General features: G+C 37.1%; 1 protein-coding gene and 1 long non-coding RNA gene across 3 annotated transcripts; one reads left to right on the forward strand and one right to left on the reverse strand.

Annotated features, from left to right (window-relative positions):
• Window positions 1–8,883: 8,883 nt before the first annotated feature.
• On the reverse strand, window positions 8,884–14,705 carry LOC103405115 (subtilisin-like protease SBT3.5). 2 transcript variants are annotated; one of them, XM_008344080.4, is made up of 11 exons: window positions 14,309–14,705; window positions 13,985–14,076; window positions 13,160–13,257; window positions 12,893–13,048; window positions 12,699–12,810; window positions 11,436–11,979; window positions 10,554–10,651; window positions 10,212–10,454; window positions 9,908–10,022; window positions 9,624–9,825; window positions 8,884–9,546 (listed from the first exon to the last, which is right to left on the reverse strand). In XM_008344080.4, the coding sequence occupies exons 1-11, from the start codon at window positions 14,396–14,398 to the stop codon at window positions 8,978–8,980; spliced, it is 2,319 nt and encodes a 772-aa protein (XP_008342302.1). In that variant the 5' UTR covers window positions 14,399–14,705; the 3' UTR covers window positions 8,884–8,977. The 2 variants fall into 2 exon arrangements, with proteins under 2 accessions (XP_008342302.1, XP_017179309.1); XM_017323820.3 differs by having other exon boundaries at window positions 13,150–13,257; window positions 14,309–14,546.
• Window positions 14,706–15,218: 513 nt separating this feature from the next.
• On the forward strand, window positions 15,219–16,300 carry LOC139195885 (uncharacterized). Its single transcript, XR_011580956.1, has 2 exons — window positions 15,219–15,684; window positions 16,021–16,300. It is a non-coding gene; the product is annotated as an uncharacterized lncRNA (long non-coding RNA).
• Window positions 16,301–19,463: the final 3,163 nt, after the last annotated feature.

The following is a 19,463-nucleotide window of genomic DNA, read 5'->3' on the forward strand; positions in this document are numbered from 1 at the left end:
TAATTTAATCTCGTCAAAAACAACTCAATTTCCCCCCCCCATATTTTGTTAAAGTCTTAGTCGTTCAAATCTATCTTATTTTATGCTTTTAAGTATTTGGAGTCTTTTGAACTTGTTTTGAGTCTTTTGGTTTGTCTTAGTGTTTTAAAAGTTAGTTTTATTTATTTGAGTCAAGTGTTTAGCACCCCTAGTTAATCCCCGGTTAGAACGATCCCTACTTACATCATTACTACAATTGTCACAAATAGGGTTTAATTTGTGTGCTTATATATTTCGCATCATACGGCACTACACTGCACATAAGTCGGAACCACTAAAAAGGGGTATGTATGACAAGACTGTGTGTAATATAATTATGCTCAATACTACACTCTCATGATAGCTGGGCGATAAATCGCTAGTCACCTACGAGTCAGAACCATCTATGGTGGTTTGTACAACAGGACTGTGCACCTAAATTGGATCCAATATGAGCATATGGTGCGGGAGGTGACATTATATACAGGCCTATGTCATATCTCTGGTTAAAACACAATCACCCTAAGGGCAGGTTTATGAGCTCAATGTTTCTCAATCACATATCACATCATCGATAATTCACATAACCAAACATAACTCACCTGGTACTTACCTGAGCGTCCTCAGCACCAGAATTATATATTATGCATCATATACTAATTCATATGCAGAATATAAATTTATATGCATGGCATTTCAAAGCATACTTTCATTTAAACGCATTTTCTGGGAAAATATCAAGTATATAAGTATATACTGAAAACCAAAAGCCCACTTACTGGTATGTCGAAGGGTCGTAGCCCCCGAGTTGCCCTTGACCGCGCTTGTCCTCGGGATAAGTCTCCCCTATATACGAAATAACTATAACAACGTCATTTAAAGCACATACACAAAACTAGCTAATAACTTCTCATACAATGCTCAAATGGGGTATTTGAATATACCAACGTGATCTACACAACTCCACGAACATCCCCATATTTTTAGAAAAAATTTCCGACCACCCATGCGCCGGCCAAGGCACGGCCAGATGCGCCGCCCACACGCGGGCATGTGCCAGGCACACTGATGGTAACAAAATATTCCGTTAAAAAGTAATAGAATCCATTAGTCTTACCTGACGGCGTCAGAATATACCGTCAACTTTGACGGAATATTCTATCTTCTTCTCCAGTTAGCCTCGACGGTCGCCGTCGCCGTTGCCGTTCACCGGAAACTGGAAAAATCACGAAAACCTTCATATCTTGTCCAAATCTCAACCAAATTCCACGAAACTTGAACCAATTTGAAGCTTAGGACAAGTAGAACAAAACCTTACATTTCAAGGTCCTAAAACCGACAGAACTTGCTAGAAAATCATTCGACATTTCGGCTAAACCTGCAACTCGTCGTATCTCAACTTTCCGACGTCCAAATCACTTCATTTTTCTTCTTCGAGCTTCGTGAAGACAATCTAAAGCTTCCTATGCCCTTAAAAACTCCTAAAAACCTCACATTAATTAGTGCATGAACAATGCATGAAATCTGGGGTTCGAGTTCTCATGATTTTTGAAGGTTTTAAGGTCTAAAAATGATATAAATCAACTCAGAAACTTGCAGGGAGTTCGAATCTTACCTTCTTGACGTCGATCCATTCTTGAAATGGAAGCTTGGAGTTTGTCCGTATGTTTGTACGGGTTTTCTGCAAAATCCGAGAGGAAGGAGAGAAAGGGAAGGCACGGGAGAGAGGGAGTGGTCTTTTGTGTGTGTGTGTGGTCCTTACACTAACACATTATCAAACAACGCTCACCATAACAAATTTAGGTCTAAACTTGACCAAAATAAACTAGGGCAATAAAAATAAATCCAAAATTTTTGCCCAAGTCCAACAATTCAATCCATCCTTCAGGGGTAATTCCGTCAATTCACCTCATCGAGAATATAATAAAATAAGTTCGGGGACGGGCTGTGACATAACTTCCTATGCCATTATACAACATTAAATTAAATTAAGTAACATGAAACAACATGAAACAATATGAAACAACATTAAATAACATTAACCAACATAAAAATTATACAACATAAAAAAAAACATTTAACAACATGAAACTTAAACAACATAAAAACAACATTTTAACAATAGAAAACTTAAACGCCTACTCCATGCTTCTTTTGGACCAAAGATGTGCAACAAGATCCTGTTGTAGGTACTTGTTTGTGACATGTGAACGTATCATCATATAGCGCCTCATGTACTCATTTATAGAAATACTATCAATTATTGGATTGAAAGGCAAATTAGGCACATCATATATTTTTGCACGAGCCCTTCTTGACCTATTTGGATCCTCTTGGTCGTCATCAGACTCTCTATCAATATTTGAATTTGATTTTTTTTGGGCCAAAATTTGTAAAAAAAAATATTAAAAAATTCTCATTTTTTCCTACAAATTTAAGTTGTTGTAGTTTTTAAATTTAATTTGTAGTTTTTAAATTTAAGTTGTAGTTTTTAAACATAAGTTTGTAGTTTTTAAATTTAAGTTGTTGTAGTTTTTAAATTTAAATAATAAATTATGTTTGGCCTCATGGTCCTTTGGCCTTCAGGCCCTTGGTTGGAGACGATTTTTTGTGGCAGGGTGGCCCTCGGTTAGAGATGAAGGCAAATATGACATTGTACTGTTCATTAAAATATTAATATCTTGGAGGGTCAGAGGGCTAAAACAATCTCTCTGGCCCTCGTTTGGTTGGAGATGGTCTAAGTATTGAGAAATATACCCTAAGGTGTGACATATCAATCATTTCATCTACTTATATTATAATACATGGTGCAACACTTTATATTTTGGGTACACATAAAATTTTGTAGTTGAACAACATGGACTTCTATGCTTGTAGTTGGCTTTTATTTTATTTCTTTAATAACGATATTTTATATTAATCTACACTAAACAGAAGATTATGCCCAAGGTATTAAATATCGATGATATCGGAAATATCGGTAGTCCAAAAACACGGAAATATCGATGGAAATATTGGGATATTATCGATATCGATACAAATAATATGGAAACCACGGAAATTGTAAGAAAAACTTGGAAATTTTTATTGAAATTTTGCAGGATGTTTATTTAGTCAATTATCTATTAGTTTATCACAAAAAATTGGAAGGAAATGCATTGCATGATAGATTTAACTGATTTAAGTTGATTATATAGCGAGTTGGCAAACATGATGGATTTAAAGGATGTTTATTTAACTGATTTGAGGTGACCCAACCACACACAGACACAGACACGCCACCACACACGCACACATGTTTTGATTAGATTACACACGCACACAACACACGCACGCAGACAGAGACTCCTCAGTTTCTCTCTCTCGATCCTTCTTCTCTCTTCTCTCCCTTCTCCCTAGATTACACACGCACGCAGACAGAGACTCCTCAGTCTCTCTCTCTCGATCCTTATTCTCTCTTCTCTCCCTTCTCCCACACACACGCACAGAGATCTGTCGATCTCTCTTCTCCCTTAGCCTCGTCGGCGCCGTCTCTCGAAACTCTTCTTTCTCTCTGCACCGAGTCTGAGACCCACATACACACACGCACACCATCGCACTTGCTTCAGGAAGACACCCATCGTCATCAACAACCTCGTCTTGCTCCCTCTCTTTCTCGTCTCTGCAACTCGGCCAACGCAAGAACTCCGGCGAGTTTCTTGAATTTATCCGGTTAGGGAAGCTTCGGTTTACCTCTTTCTGTTCCACATTGAAGCTTATATGTGAAATTTAAGTTCAAAATCGTGTTTTTGCAAGGTTTTGGGGATGAAATTGGCTCGGGTTCGCACAGATCCATCTCCGACGTTCTTCTCCGATTGGCACAGATCCAAGATATCGCGATAATTTCGGAAATATCGCGATATTATCGATATTATTGATAATATCGCGATATTTTGACGAAATCTCATTGGATAAGCATTAAAATATCGTTAACCCGAAAAACCGATATTATCGGCGAAATATCGTCGATAATATCAGCATTTAAGACCATGATTATGCCAAATATATATTTTCTACACCAATATTGTCATGTCAGATTGAAGCTACCATACTCACTATCAATAATTGAAAAAATTAATGCTATTTAAATGACTAAGTAGCTACTATAAGCCTGCGTTTGGTTCTTGAAAAGAAATTCATGGTAATTAAGTAGCTATTATGAGGTTGCGAGAGAGTACGCATGGGAGCAGTTTTTTTTTTTTTGGTTAGGGTTATGGTCCCGAGTGATAAAATTACTTAGTGGTTACTATGAGGCTGCGTTTCGTACATGAAAAGAAATTCATGGAAATTAATTTCTCGTGACTTTTTCTAGGGTATGGAAATGCACTTTTTATGGGAAATTTAGATCTGGGTCCAAAAAATCAACATAGTTATTAGGTTAAGTCTATAGTATTATCTTTCTCCACTTTTATTTCTTTTATACTCATATTACATTTTTTAAAAGGGTAAATACATTTTACCACTCAATTTTGAGTCACATAACAAACTAATAACTCATCTTTTAAACATTGTAATGTCATATATCAACTTTTAAATTTGTTGCAATATTAGACCTTCGTTAAAAATCTGTTAAGTTAATCGTTAAGTGATAGTATGGTAAGAAGGAAAAAAAACACTATCTTTCTCTCTCCTGTACTCTCCGAATCTTTTTACTTTCTCTCTCTAAAACCTCAATTTTTTTTAACTCTCTCTCCCACTAAAGCTTCAGCCGCCACCATCAATGATTGCCTTTGACACCTCTCCAGCGTGCCTTTCTTTGTACTTGGAGATGGTATTTCAGGATGCGTTTGGTACGCAGACGGAACGGAACGGGACGGAACGGGACGGGACGGGACGGAACGAAGGTGTAATTTTTGAAAAAGACATGGGGTATATTTGTCTTAAAATGGTAAAACATTGCGTTCCACAAACGTGGAACAAACCCATTCCAGGGAGGGGAGGTGGAACGCAAAAACACTCAAAATCTGTCTCGTGGAACAGCCCGTTCCACCCATTTTTGGCGCACCAAACGCGGGACGGAACGCCTCGTCCCGTTCCGTCCCGTCCCGTCCCACGTACCAAACGCACCCTCACACCCCGAGCTTTGAGGCAGAGAGGAACATCGACGCCATTGTTAGACTCAAAATCAGTTCGTATATTTAAACCGCTCTTCCTCACTTTTTTTTCTTTCCGATGAATGACAATGTTTACAAAATTTGACTAGTTTATCTATTGGTTTGTCAAATTGTGGGTATGCTCGACAAATTTTCATTTACAGAATTGAGATCTTGAATTATTTTTTTGTTTTAGAAATTCAAATCGTGGTTTTCCTTCAAATAAAATATCGATGGATTTTTTTCATTAACAGAGGTTGAGATAAAAACAATAGGATTTTGGGGAAAGAAAAGCAAGGTAAAGGTCTTCTCTGGTTCATAATTCATTTGATTTGAAATTCATCTTAGTTTGGAATTCAATGAAATGTTATCAGCGATCAATTGTATTTTGTAATGAAAATATGAATTTTTGTAAAAGAAAAAAAATTAAGATAAAGATTCAATTAATTCCAAATAGACGAGAATTCTAGCTTGTTGAGAAAAAGGTTAAAAAAAACGTACCACAACAATACCAACCACATGTTTAATAGCCCCAACCCTTTATAGAATCTTAACACTATAATTGGCTGAAGAACATTGATTTGTTTAGCAATTCAGCCTCGGTTGGATTCTGTCCCAAAGATCTCATCACAGTCCCCGACGCAAAAGCTTCACTTGAACTCGGCGATCTGCTCCTCCGTTAGCTGCTCTGCCATTATTGGTCTCTGCTCACAAGATTTTGGCCAGATGTGGACTCCAACTTTTAAAATGATTGAAAAAGTTTTAGAAAAAAAAAAATTTGGATTCTAAAAGCAAAGTGTTTTCTGGAAGAAACATCAGTTATGTGTTTTTTTAGGATTTACTTGCATTTTTACTAAGGATTGGTTCTAAAAATATTTTCACCAAACACACTTTTAGTTATTTTAAAATCACATTTAAACGAGCTAGAAATGTGCGACCACAGTCCGTTCTAAATATAAAGGGTTTTTTTTGTAACTTACACTCTAGAGAAAAAGTATATTCTATTGTGCCAGTTAGTACTAAGGTTTAGTGGTATTTCTCTTAAGTGAGAGGTCTTAGGTTCAATTATCGCCAAATGCAAAGTTAAACCACATTATTAGGCAAATTCATTGTAAGATTGAGCTCACTCTTCCAACCTTTAATGTAGATACTATCATTTATTAAAAAAAAGTATATTGTAATTGTTCCAAATTAATAAGAAAATGAGCAAGGTTTATTCATTCATGAATTTTGGTTTTTTGTCATAGAGATAGTATACTATGAATGATCTATAAACTATATTCCGAATTATTTTATCACTATCTTATGAATACCTTATCATCACATAAACCATTAATCCAATTTACTCTAATAATAATCTAGGTCATAGCCATAGGAAGGCCACTCAACATGATTATTATGATTAAGATGATAACCTTGATTGGGGCCATATAATGGCCAATCATCATCATCATACTTTGAATCGTAGTAATTGGAAAAGTACTGATGAGAATTTAGGAATTAGTTTCTATGGAGTCTCAGTGGGCGTGTCAACATACGTTTGACCCCTGAAATGAAAATATGAGTGTAGATTAAGGGAAACAGGTATGCCACTATTAGAGGCCACTAGTAGACGGATTTCGGGCATGAAAAATTGCACCTAATTGACTCCTAACCAAGGAATTGTGTAATTGAGTGGGCAGGCTCAACTTTGAGTTCTTTTTGCCTTGAATGCTATGGACTTCAAATTGTCGGAAACTAAATCTCAAGACTCAAAGAGAGGAATTGTGCTGAAATACTTAGTAGCGATTACAAGAGGAAATTGTAAATGCAAAGCTACAAAACAAGAGAAAGAAAATTAAAGCTTTATCAAAGAAGGCTTGCTTTGATTTTGAAGAAGGTATGGTACGTATTCACCGCAACTACTTGAATGGAAGAGGTTTGGAGAATGAATGATACTTATTCTCTTTGAAATGCTTTGAGTAAAGCTTGCTTTCTTTGTAGAGATCTGCTCTTTGAGAGACTTTGAGAATATTGCTCGTAGGAGGATTTTAAGAGAGATTGAATAATCTTGGTTATTTTATTTAAGTTGTTTGGCTTCTCCTTTGCCCATACTCTTCGTTATATGGTGGTCCATGATCTCTATGTCTTCACCCATCCTCATCAAAAATATCTTTATTTTGTGGCTGCAATGACAAGTTCTCACACCCATGTGATTTTTGACCACACAATGACCATTATGCCTATAGTTATCCACAACGCTGCTACAAATTAATATTGGGCTATCTCATAATAATAACATGACATAGTGGATCTTTCAGAATCCATGTGGATTGTCAAATTACTGTCCAAACAAGTAAACAGATCTCAACTAAAAGTTCACCATATTTTAAGAAAATAAAGTAAAAGTAAATAAAAAGAACCAAGTACCTAAAGAGAGCTTCCCTGTCCTAAAGCAGCAAGCGCTATAGAGCAAACCCAACATCAATACAAACAGGACTCAGTTTTCAACTATCTTTGCTCCGAAAGACCGGCATGATCGGCTTATCAGAAGAACATAAGAAAAATCGTCACTCAAGATAAATCGAGGAACAAGATTGCGAATACCAGAATACGAACAAGAAGTAACAGCTGCTCACAATCTCATTAACCTTAGCATTTGAAATCCCCTGAAAGGATAACTTTCTCTAGGGCAACAAATAAGTATGGATGCTGGCTTTATTTAAAATCTCTTGGGTTCAAAAACATGTTGGGAGTTTACAAAGTCCATGGCAGTGCAGTTACCGATGACTTTGATCACAGCGGAATGCTATGGGAAGAGTGGAAGAGATATGTAACCTTGCACTCCGAGTAACCCAACAGACAAGAACTGCAGGCCATGCCAAACCTCTTGTCTACCGAGAGAAGATGTCGTGTTCAGTTACAAAGTCAACAACAACAACAAAGCCTTTTCCCACTAAGTGGGGTCGGCTGGTGTTCAGTTACAAAGTCAATTAAAACAAATCAAGTGCAGGAGTATGTCATAGCAATTCTTTTTACTGGTAGTAGGAGAGCTAATAGAAGGACATGATGTCAACGAAGATAAGACATGCAAGTGGAGGACATCATAACAACCCATTAGAGGAGTAACTAACACTGTTTACCTCAAAGAAAAGAGCATATGAATGGTTTGAAAGGTGGGAAGAAACCTGAACCTATGTATTTTGCTCAATGTTTTAAAAGGCTAGCCTGCATACCCACAAGTCAAAACATACAAATGAACCTGGTTGGCAAGCGTTTCCTCGCCACACAGTTTGGAAACTGGATACCGGATAAGAACAAAGCACATTGTTCATAAACAGCAGCAAGGCCTGTCCCAGCAGTTGAATGGCTTCTGCTTTGATTAAAGCAAAGGAAAACTAACAAAACGTCCAAAAAAACTTCTCTTTTAACGAAAATCCCTTTTTAAAGGTATAGTGAATAGTGCCAGTTAAAGGTAAAAATGTGGTTTTTCGTTAAAAGTGAACAGTACCGGGAGTGTTTTGTTAAAACTCCCTTAAAACAATTGCTCTACATAATACGTTAAGCATATAAAACGGACCAGGAGGAAGATGCTATTATAGTATTTTTCGAGTATATGACCAAGAGCCTAAAACCCATAATCACCCAAAATAAATTTTTTCCGTATGGGGTTTAGGTTCTTTTCTTGGTCGCCAAGCAACATACTTTGAGGGATGGTGAAAAAGTCGAACAACAGATTTTGAATGAAGCAAAGTGATACAGAATCATGAATCATTTATTCATAAGGATACAATTAAAATTACAACAGATTAGCTCCAGATTTGGTTTTCAAAATGAATGGCAGTTCATCATGTGTCTGCATAAAAATTATCAAGGACAATTCGAACTATGAGTGGTATCCTAACTACATGCAAACCATCTTCCCAAAACAGATTTCCGAAGGAGAATCTTCCTTGAATTCTTAATAGGGAACGAAAAGTAACCTTAAACTCCAGCTTCTTTACAGTAGAGTTGAATGACAAAATTGATGGCTTAACTCTCACAGACACACCTGCAGGCGTTATAACACGAGCATTGTAGATAGAATTAACTGGACCTACATTTGTGACCGTTCTTGATACTGTTGTTCTCTGCTTCAGCTCATGAATGGTGATAGAAGGAAGATTAAGGTTATTAATGAAGTTGGTTGATTTACGGCATGTGATCTTAGCCCCAGCCACTAAACTGATGGCTGTGTTGTTATAACCCATGGAGCACAGGAAACGGATATAATCTGATGATTCTATGTCATATATGAGACCAGGAGCTATGGCTTTGTTAGGATCAACATGACCACCACCATAGTCAAATGGATCGGCCTGCTTGTGAGGAGCCCCCTCGGCCACAATACTTTGACCATATTCATCTTCTAGAGAAGCTGTAAAGAGGAAGAACAATCAGTTCTCCAAAAAGTTCCTTGAATGCACTAGATGCCATGAAATTTTACTTTCTCACCTGTTGTAACCAGAGCAGACTTTATTGCAGCAGGACTCCACGTTGGATGGATAGATTTAAGAAGAGCAACAATACCGGATATATGGGGACAAGCCATGGAAGTTCCTGATTCAATTTTGAAAATATCCGGATTTGCTTGATTTTGGGACCGAGCAGGAGACCAGGAGGCTAATATATTAACACCCGGAGCAGCTATGTCTGGCTGCGTAACACATTCAAATTGTTAATAATATGGTTCTTAAGAAAAGAAAAATTAATGAAACAATATAACACAGTTTATATACCTTAAGTACGGAAGGAGAGAGAGAATTGGGTCCTCGGGAAGAGAAAAATGCCACTTCTGGGGATATCTGTTGTCCCACTAGTGTTTTTGAAGGATTGAACTTGACTACGGGATTTCTGTGGCACATCATTCGATTAGGGCACTGTTATTAGCCTCCTCAAGATAAAGAAGGGAAATATAATTGTGTCTTCTATGAGGAGCGATATTGACGAGTGACAAGAACTAAAGCATGAAAAGGCTCTTTATTTTTATTTCCATATGGTACACATTCTGCATAAAGACAGGTTACACATACTAGAGAATACCTGGTTGCTCCAATGTATGTTAGCAGATTTGTGCCAATTGCAAAGTCAACTTGGACACAAGGTAGACTACCCGAAGACAAAGAAACATCCTTGCTAGGAAACTGAGCAAAAATGAGACCAGCGCCCCTAGCACTCGTCACAGTTGTCGTTGCAGGAATAGAGAACCTCTGTGATTGAGATTGGAAACAAAGAATGACCTTTCCAGTTGCTAAAGTTTCATTTAGAGTTCCTGGATCACAGCTCCTGTTAAAAGTGGGCACCATTATAATGTGTATTTCTCTACTGTGAGGTACGAGGCTCAAGTAGAATTCAAGCTCAAAAATAGAGGAAAAGGTTTAATACCCAGCAGTGTCTTCATCTGAATCAATAGATGCAATGTCTCCTCCATAAACAAGAGGGTAATACTTGTTTATATCCATCCCTGTATACAAAGCCTGACCCTACATGAGAAAATAAATTTCATTTCTAGGTTTTTGTAGTTTTGCATTTACCAGTACCAACTTAGACATTTAAATGGAAACTCAAGTTGAAGCATTAAGGATATAGTATATATGGTTTAATTTTCAACTTCGAACACAGTGCATTATTCATTTAAATCGCATCGCTGATCCAGCTGATCCACAATGATGAAAATTCTTAAGAACAACAAAACACTTCTATCAGTAGAACATACCCAAATGATTTTGAGAACACCACCAGGATGATTTGCTTTCATTGATATTTCAGAACAAACTTTCTCTTACACAATCAACGACATACCATTTTCAAATTGATAACCATGCAACATTTCCAAACAACTCCAAGGGTCTCAGATTCTGAAACTAAATCATATAGAGTAACGTATTGCTGGTCCAGATTATGGAAACAACATGAATAGTAACAAATTAACGGATCATAAATTTTCAAATCAACGATTTCCATTATTGTGCAAGTTTTCTTTAACAAGGCATTAGTAAAAGAGAATTTCACAAAATGGCCTAACATACATGCTATGCATAGAGTAGCATAATAATGTCCTCTTGTGAGACAGTGTGATGTGCTTATTTAAAGACTGCTACTCAGAACCACACATTTAGAACCAAGGGCTTGACCAATAACTGGCAACATATCACAGCAGACTGTCTATCAAGTGAATAACATAACTCGTTGTATACCATAGCACTAATCATGTCAATAAGAAGCACACACAAATTTCATGGGTAAAAGAAGGAAGTGATGATCTACCACAACAGTTTGATTGTTTCCCAGGGTAATCACAGTAGGGAAAGCCCTATCAATAGTGCTTGCCGCAACAGTGAAAATCCAGGGAGCAGAATTTATGACAGTTTGAGGGTATGGACCAGAATTTCCAGCAGAGCATATAACAGAGATTCCTCTGGCAACAGCATGGAAAGAGCCAATGGCCACAGCATCCTCAACATAAGAAGAAAGTGGAGGTGGAGAACCTAGAGATACCGACAACACATCTACACCATCATAGATTGCATCATCAAATGCGGCAAGCAGGTCTGCTGAGCTGCAGCCACCAGTTGCCCAACAAACTTTATAGACAGCTAACCGAGCTGATGGAGCACCCCCTCTTGCCAATCCCGCAGATAATCCCTTATAGCTTGCATTTTCTATTGAATCACCAGCTGCGGTAGATGATGTATGAGTACCATGTCCTGCAGCATCTCGGGGAGATAGATATTCAAACTCATCACTTGTACTTAGATTTCCGAATTCAGCTTCATATCCTTTACTATACCACCGTGCACCAATTATCTTCCTGCTTATCATAGCAAATAGAATAAATAAACCATGTCGTTCTCTGACTGTAGTTCAGCAAAGAATACCAGAATACCAATAAATGGTTTCGCTTAAGGGACTTGATGAAGTTAGTTAAACTCCTCTGTTGTTCAGATATGGCTCGTGAGTAAACACCAAAAATGCAGATTGAAAAAGGACTACTAAGAGAAAAATTTGGTAATTGTCGAAAATTAAGCACTAAACTGAAATATTTGGTTAGAAGCAGCCCGCACTTGATACTTATAGGTATAGATTCTGGGATCTTGATAACTGAAGAATTCTTTACACTAATGTGAAACTGACATGCAACATTTTTCATAGTTTTTTTTGCAATTTATTATGATGGCATGCTTTGTCCCTAATAGAAAAACCTAGTGATAATTTAGCAGTTAGCACGAGGCAGAGCTCTCCAAAGTAGACTGATACAAAAGTCATTGCTGATGTTGAGTCCGAAAGTTAGAAGAGCGGGACAATGGGAAGGTTGTGACCATTTCCACCACATGATATATTTAAACTGATTGCTTCAACTATTATTAGGTTAGTGGTTCAATATAACTACTAATCCAGTTTACCGAAACAACTCCTTTCTAAAACAAGTGAAGGAACAATATATCACCAGGTACACAACAGTTGACTACGTTGTCATATGAGGAAATGATGAAAAATATAACACTATACATGCAAATGAAATAAACTAACCGGTTACAATGGGAGCGATTGAACTTTTCTCCTTCTTGACATATCCCCCTGAATCGGGATGGGGCGTCTCCCATACCCTCATCTCTGAAGCTTTCAGACTCAGGCCAAATTCCTGAGAATCAAAATACAATACAAGTAAAATGTAATCTGATCTAATATACTTCCCAAGATGTAGAGAATTTTGAAATCCTGACCAGTGTCCATGATTCCAATAATAGACCCAATGCCTGATTGACTCTTTGAAAGAATTCCATTTCTAATATGAGAGTTTACTTCCAGAAAATTCCAACTTCTAGTCGTATGCAAATTAAGAATTCTGTTTGGAATGACATGAACAACGCCAGGGGAATCTGCATTAAGTTTTCAGCAAAGGAAAATATAAATTAAGTTACTTATTAGAAAAGAAAATTCTGACTCAAAAGAAAGAAAACATAGTTTACAGTTCACCAACATTGTAACACCTGCAATAAGCTTTGCTTGACATGGAGTTAGGACAGCAGCGAACCCTGAAAATCCATGCTTGTAGTTGTACAGAATTGATTCCTTTGCGGCTTCTTTGCTGAAAATTTTACTCACAACCTGTTACTTTTATATTTTGCTGTAATCCTGTCCGGTTAAAATATGCTTTTTGCGGATGATTTTTCATGTGCATGCCTATGAGACGCACCCTGTACTTGTGATATTGCAGAGAAAGAGGTACCATTGGCCAAACAAGCAAAACTAGCATGCCACAAAACAGCAGACATTCACACACAAATATGCATGTTTACTGAAGGGAGCTTTCGGTCTATGGCAATGCTATTGAAGTTGTCATCATATATCAGTCACAGCTATGAAAACTCCATCTCACTGTGTCATTTCTCAAACGAAACAGCATATCGTTTTATTATGAAGTAAAACAGCAGCAGCATGTTTAACTTTTTCTTCTCGAAAAATGTTGAGGAATTTTTAGTACAAAAATGCATTGAAACACGTAAGGCCTTACTAATTTTTTTTCTTGCAAAATGATACGAAATATTTTAGCACAAAATGCATTGAAACATGTCAAGGCCGTAGGAAGGTAGTTACAAACAATTATATAGCAATATAATCCCTTCCCTCAGTTATGAACATAGAGAACAATCATTTCATTAAAAAAAAAAACATACAGAAAAACTTGCAATTTGAACAAATTTGCGTTCCTAAATTAGAAATAGAAATCAGTTCAACTTCTTTTTTTGGTTAAGTTTAAACTTAAACTGAACCGCACATAGTCAAAGATAAAAGTTTGGAAAAGTATCAACGACCTTCCAAATACAGATGACAGAGTCTGATGGTGAGACTCAGAAACCAGCTCAGGCTCTCCATGCTGTCTTTCTCCCATATATACAATGTAAACCTGCCAAAACCAAAAACCCACAAAAACAAAGTGATCATATTGTAACATTCAATAACAAAGCACACAGCATATGCGGGTATGGCCAGTTGTCCAGGGCAGCGTGCCTGCCGTATTGCACCCAAGTTTGAAACATAGTTCGCGTAAGTTAGAGTAGTTTATAATAGAATATCGCCTTTGTCAAAACAAATAAAGAATAGACTATAAAGCACACAAAGAATAGGTTAAGACTCACATTTTTGGAAGCCAAAGAGAGAGGAAACCCAGAATTCTGTAGAGCAAGAAGAAGAAAAAGGGTGCCGAAAACCCCACAAGGAGAAGCCATGCGATGTGAACGAGTGACCTGAAAAATGGCAATTCGAGAACACAGAAAACTCAAGTGTTTGAGCTAATAAACTTGGGGGTTGTGGAAGGAAGGAGCGAGGGTATGCTGTGTTGTAATTGTTGCTGGTGGGACAATAAGCAAAAGCATTTACAACCGTTGGCATTCATCTGAGGAGGAGACATTTGATGAGATGAATGTGATGTGGAAAAAGCATAATCCAAAAAGCAAAGACTCAGAGGGTTGACCGAAATTTTCCACAATTGCTGTGAAGGAGTGTGGTCACTTCCTTAACTACCCTACATTCTACCGTTTAATGTGTGAATGGAATTCATGATGAAATCACTCCCGATGGAGGCGCTATAACTTCGGGACTCTATATGAGCTTTTATGTAAAGTTGACTTGGGACTAGTTTATTTAATTTTGACTTATTTTTAGTTACGTTACTTTGAAATTTTGGTCAATTACATAATACTCTCTTAGGTTTGAAGTCTATTACAACCTCATACAACATCTTTAAAACATTTTACTTTCATACCTCACCTACTATTTTATTTCAATATATTACATCCGTTACATTTTTCATCCATTGATCCGTTAAAAGCTGATATGACTGCCACATTTGTGCTACGTGATTGCCAAATTTATGCCACGGGGAATTTTTTTTTTATACATTTAAAAATAATTAATTAAAGAAAAATTGTTATAAAAATTAAAAAAAAAAAATTCCCCAGAACCCACCTCCCTCTCTTGCACCCCACCCACCCACCCTCCCTCCCGTCTCTTACCCCATCCACCCTCCCTCCCTCCCTCCCTCCCTCCCTCCCTCCCTTCTCTTTCCACAACCAACGCCTAGAAAAACTCACACCCATAAAAATGGCACCCTCCTCCTCAAATCCCACAGAGCCCCGTCTCTCTCCACAGTCGGCGCCCTCGTCTCCCTCACCTGCGTCAGAACCCCCGCCGGCACGACCTCGTTTTGGCTCTTCTCCGGGCTGAGCACAGCGACAGCAGCTCTCCCGCCGTGTACTCCGTCACCCAGTCCGAGATGGGTTGAGGTTCCGATCTGGGTTTTTGATTGGGGGTCCAATTGAGATTTGGATCGGGTTGAAGTGAGAGAGAGATGAATGGAGCTGGGAGACAATGGCAAAGATCTGGTGCGGCGGTGGTGCACCACCAGCGGCAATACTCTGATAACTTCTTGGAGACTTCGTCCAATGGGATGTGGCTTCAGTCAGTTGGTCTTCAACACCTTCAATCTTCCAACTCATCTGGTCCTCCTTCTCAGGTATTTTTTGCTTTCCCAATCAAATCTATCCGAATTTAATCAAAACGTTGTACCAAATCTGAAATTTCGGTACATTGTAATCAGCATTTATTGTTTTTTTCTGTGGGATCTGAGGAGGAGGGCGCCATTTTTATGGGTGCGAGTTCTTCTAGGCATCGGCTGTGGAGAGAGAAGGGAGGGAAGGAGGGTGGGTGGGGTGCAGGAGGGGGACGTGACTCGGGGGGGGGGGGGGAAGATGGGTTATGGGGAATTTTTTTTTAAAATTTTTTTTATAATAGTTTTTCTTTAATTAATTATTTTTAAATGTATAAAAAAAATTATTTTTTTGCTACGTAGCATAAATTTGGCAGCCATGTGGCACAAATATGGCAGCCACATTAGCTCTTAATGGATCAATAGATGGAAAATGTAACGGAGGTACTATATTGAAATAAAATAGTAGGTGAGGTATGAAAGTGAAATGTTTTAAAAATGTTGGATGGGGTTGTAATAGACCTCAAACTTGAGGGAGCATTATGTTATTTACCCTTGAAATTTTATTTGACACTCACTGATCTTTTTGTAATTCAAAGGTCACCACTCTACTTCCTGAAATTCAAAATTTGTTTCACTTTAACTTGTAGAGTCTTTGTTCTCTCTGAAACTTATAGGCCACCTCCTAAAATATATGTGGACCCAACACCTAATAAGACTATGCCACGTGTGCAATAAATTTGGTTAAAATCTCAATTGTGGATTAACATTCAACAATTAGAGAATATTAGGTTTAAGAGAAATTGAAGAGATGAAAAAATAAAAAAGAATTGATTAGCCTGGGGCACTCAAATCAAACCCATATAAGAAATTAATAGATCTAAGACAATGTGAAGCGAATTTTGAGTTTTATAGAGATGAATTTCAAGTTTTAGGCGACAAAATGAGATCAAAATTGAGTTCCAGGGGGCAAAGTGGAGTGAACTATGAGTTACAGGGAGTAAAGTGACAATTTTTTAGTTACAAAGAGCAAAGTAAGATTAAAATCGACTTCCAGAGAGCATAGCTAAAAATAAGCCATTATTTTTCTATTTGTGTTAACTATTTTTGTTATCAATTTTTGAAAATGTCAATCTTGGTTGAAGAGTAAATATTACCTCGCATTGGTTGAAGAGTGATGAAAGCAAAAAGAGAAAAATCCAATGTGGTAACACATTTGAGCACATAATTTATACGTGGTCCTTAGTAGATAGGGTGATGAGTTTCTATCAATGCGTCCTAATTCAAAACTGATCTGCAAATTAAAGTAATAGTTTCCAACTCTACTCCTTTCCCTAATAATAATAAATTTTTGAAAAAATAAAGTTAAAGCAAATAATAGCTAAATTGAGAAAATATACAGAGGTTGGGTAGCTTTATGCACTATTCAGCTTGGCACAGTATCGGAGGGGAACCAAAATCGAAATCGAACAAAATTCGGTACAATTTGGTTAGCAATCATGGGGTGACCGAACGTATACCGAAACTTATGGGTTTGGTTCGGTATGAAACTATTATGGTTTGATTTTGGGCTTCAGTTATAAGCCCACTCTTTAATTTTGTTTTGTGATAAAAATAGGCCAAATTTTTAGTTTTGGGCTAAAAAAAGGTATTGTTAGTGAGAGAGAGGACATTAAAATGAGTTGGACCCCAAATTTACATTTCATCCATCCATGTCATGCAACATTAAAATTCAATTAAACATTTACAACCAAGCATTATCAAACAAAATGCCAATAAAAAACCAAAGTTCAAGTTCAAGTGACCATACTAAAGCTCATGCAAAGTTTAGTTCAAATCAAAATACCTTCAAACCAAAAATATATATTGTTGAACCTAAGGAGCAATGCAACATAAAAAGCCGGAAGTTTTGAAGTTTGTACTTTTACTTTCAAGGCTTACCCCTTGCGCTCGACATTTTTGCTCATCGAAGATTTAGGAGGCTTTGAAGGAGCATTTTATTTTGATGATTGAAGCCTTATTGAAGGAGCTGCTTAAAAAAAAGTGTTGTTTTTTTGTTTTTGCCAAAGCATAGTAATTAATACCTATTTAATGAAATTTTCAAATAGTAAGTATACCCACACATATTTTATAAAATTACAGTCATTGCTCCAACATTACTTTCTTTGACAATTATTATATCACATTAAATATCATATTCTTTTAGTCATTTAACATAGTCATAACAATTTATATAAAAGTTTACTAAATACTCAGACAGATTTTATTTGTTAAAAGCATTTTTACAAAAAAAAAAAAAAAAAAGTTTACTAAACACTCAATAACTTTATTTTACAACTGTTTATTTTCACAGCACAGCAGAAACAATTTTTTATTTTTTTTTTTCAAAAAGCACAACAATATCAAGCTAGCCCTAAATCTAATATAATTACTCTAGGTCAAAAACAAATAAGAGTAAACTCATCAAATTCCCGCGGGCAATCCTAAATCTATTTTGGCGCTTCAAATTCGCACAACTCATCACCCTCCTATTTGTCACTCTCCATCCCAAAATAGGTTGAATTAACACAACGTCTGTAAGTGAGAATTTATATTTAGTCTTGTAACACGTTGGTGGGTTCTTTCCCACTCAGAAACAATCTAGACGTTCCTAAATCCCTAAGTTTATATATTAGGGTTCTCGCACTCTTAACTGCGTCTCATCCACTTTTTTGCCTCTATCATCTCTCTCGCGTCTCTCGATCATCTCCATTCTTTTTCTCGCTCTCTCCTCTCTTCAGCTATCTCATATGTCCCCTTGCATGCATTAGAGTCCCTAACAAATGGACCAATTGTTTCATACTCCCTCATCTGGTAAATGTTTTTAAGTTGAAGGGTTTTTGTTCATAGCTAGATTGGTTTTGCCGAATTAATTCTAGTTCATAGATTGGTTTGGTTATCAAAACCTTTGGGCTACCATTCAACATTCCTATTTTTTTTTCTTCATTAGGGCATGTGTTAGTTATCTTTCATTTTTCTGTGACTTATGGTACCCTACAAATTGAAGCAAAATTTTTTTATTTGAATTTTTTATGTGTCTATGTATTTTATTTTTATTCTTACCAACAAAACTCCCGTGCATTGCATACATGTATTTACATTTAACTTGTACTTGTTTTTATTAGATGCCAATGATTATCCAAAAAAAGGAAATGAAATGTTGTGTCAATGACTCAACAGGTTCAATCCCGCCCTTGCCAACCTAGTTCGGTCTACATTTGTTATAAGGGCTGCTCTTCCTTCATTTTGTCAAGAGAGGAATAGGCCTTGTATTCCGAGGCAGATTTGTCTTCCTCGCACACAATCCCATCCTATGGATGGTGGGACCGGGAGTACTACTTCTCAGTTAGAGCCAAGGAATATTGATGCTCCAAGACCTTGGCAGGAAAACACTATGCGTTGTCGGCCTTGTACTCATCTTTACCATAAGTGGTGCGAGCGGGACCTTTAGTCCTTGCACTCAATCCCAATCCGTAATTAGCACTAGGAAAACTTCTCATCAATAGCGAGAGGCTACTACACCTTTAGGATCCCAGCTTGATGTTACTCCTAATGATTTGCCTACTCAAGCACCTACTAGAAAGAGAATGTAGTTGGCCGTGTAAACCTACAGAAGTGTAGTGAGAAAGATAAGAGATTCGGGAAATTTAGAGGGAGAAGCAGAGAATGGAAAACTCTTGTATATTCATTTTCTTAACATCACTATCTCTCTAATATTCATACACATGGTAAAATCTCAGCCACACAACCTATCTCTATCATCCTCC

Source organism: Malus domestica, chromosome 05 (genome assembly GCF_042453785.1).
Source record: "Malus domestica chromosome 05, GDT2T_hap1".
Lineage (NCBI taxonomy): Eukaryota > Viridiplantae > Streptophyta > Magnoliopsida > Rosales > Rosaceae > Malus > Malus domestica.

Coding starts and splice junctions, on each gene's coding strand:
- LOC103405115 (XM_008344080.4), bottom strand. CDS start 14,398: ATGGCTTCTCCTTGTGGGGTTTTCGGCACCCTTTTTCTTCTTCTTGCT. Junction 12,811..12,892: donor TATTGGAATCATGGACACTG/GTCAGGATTTCA, acceptor TTTGATTCTCAG/GAATTTGGCCTGAGTCTGAA. Junction 10,023..10,211: donor ACATACATTGGAGCAACCAG/GTATTCTCTAGT, acceptor GATGTGCCACAG/AAATCCCGTAGTCAAGTTCA.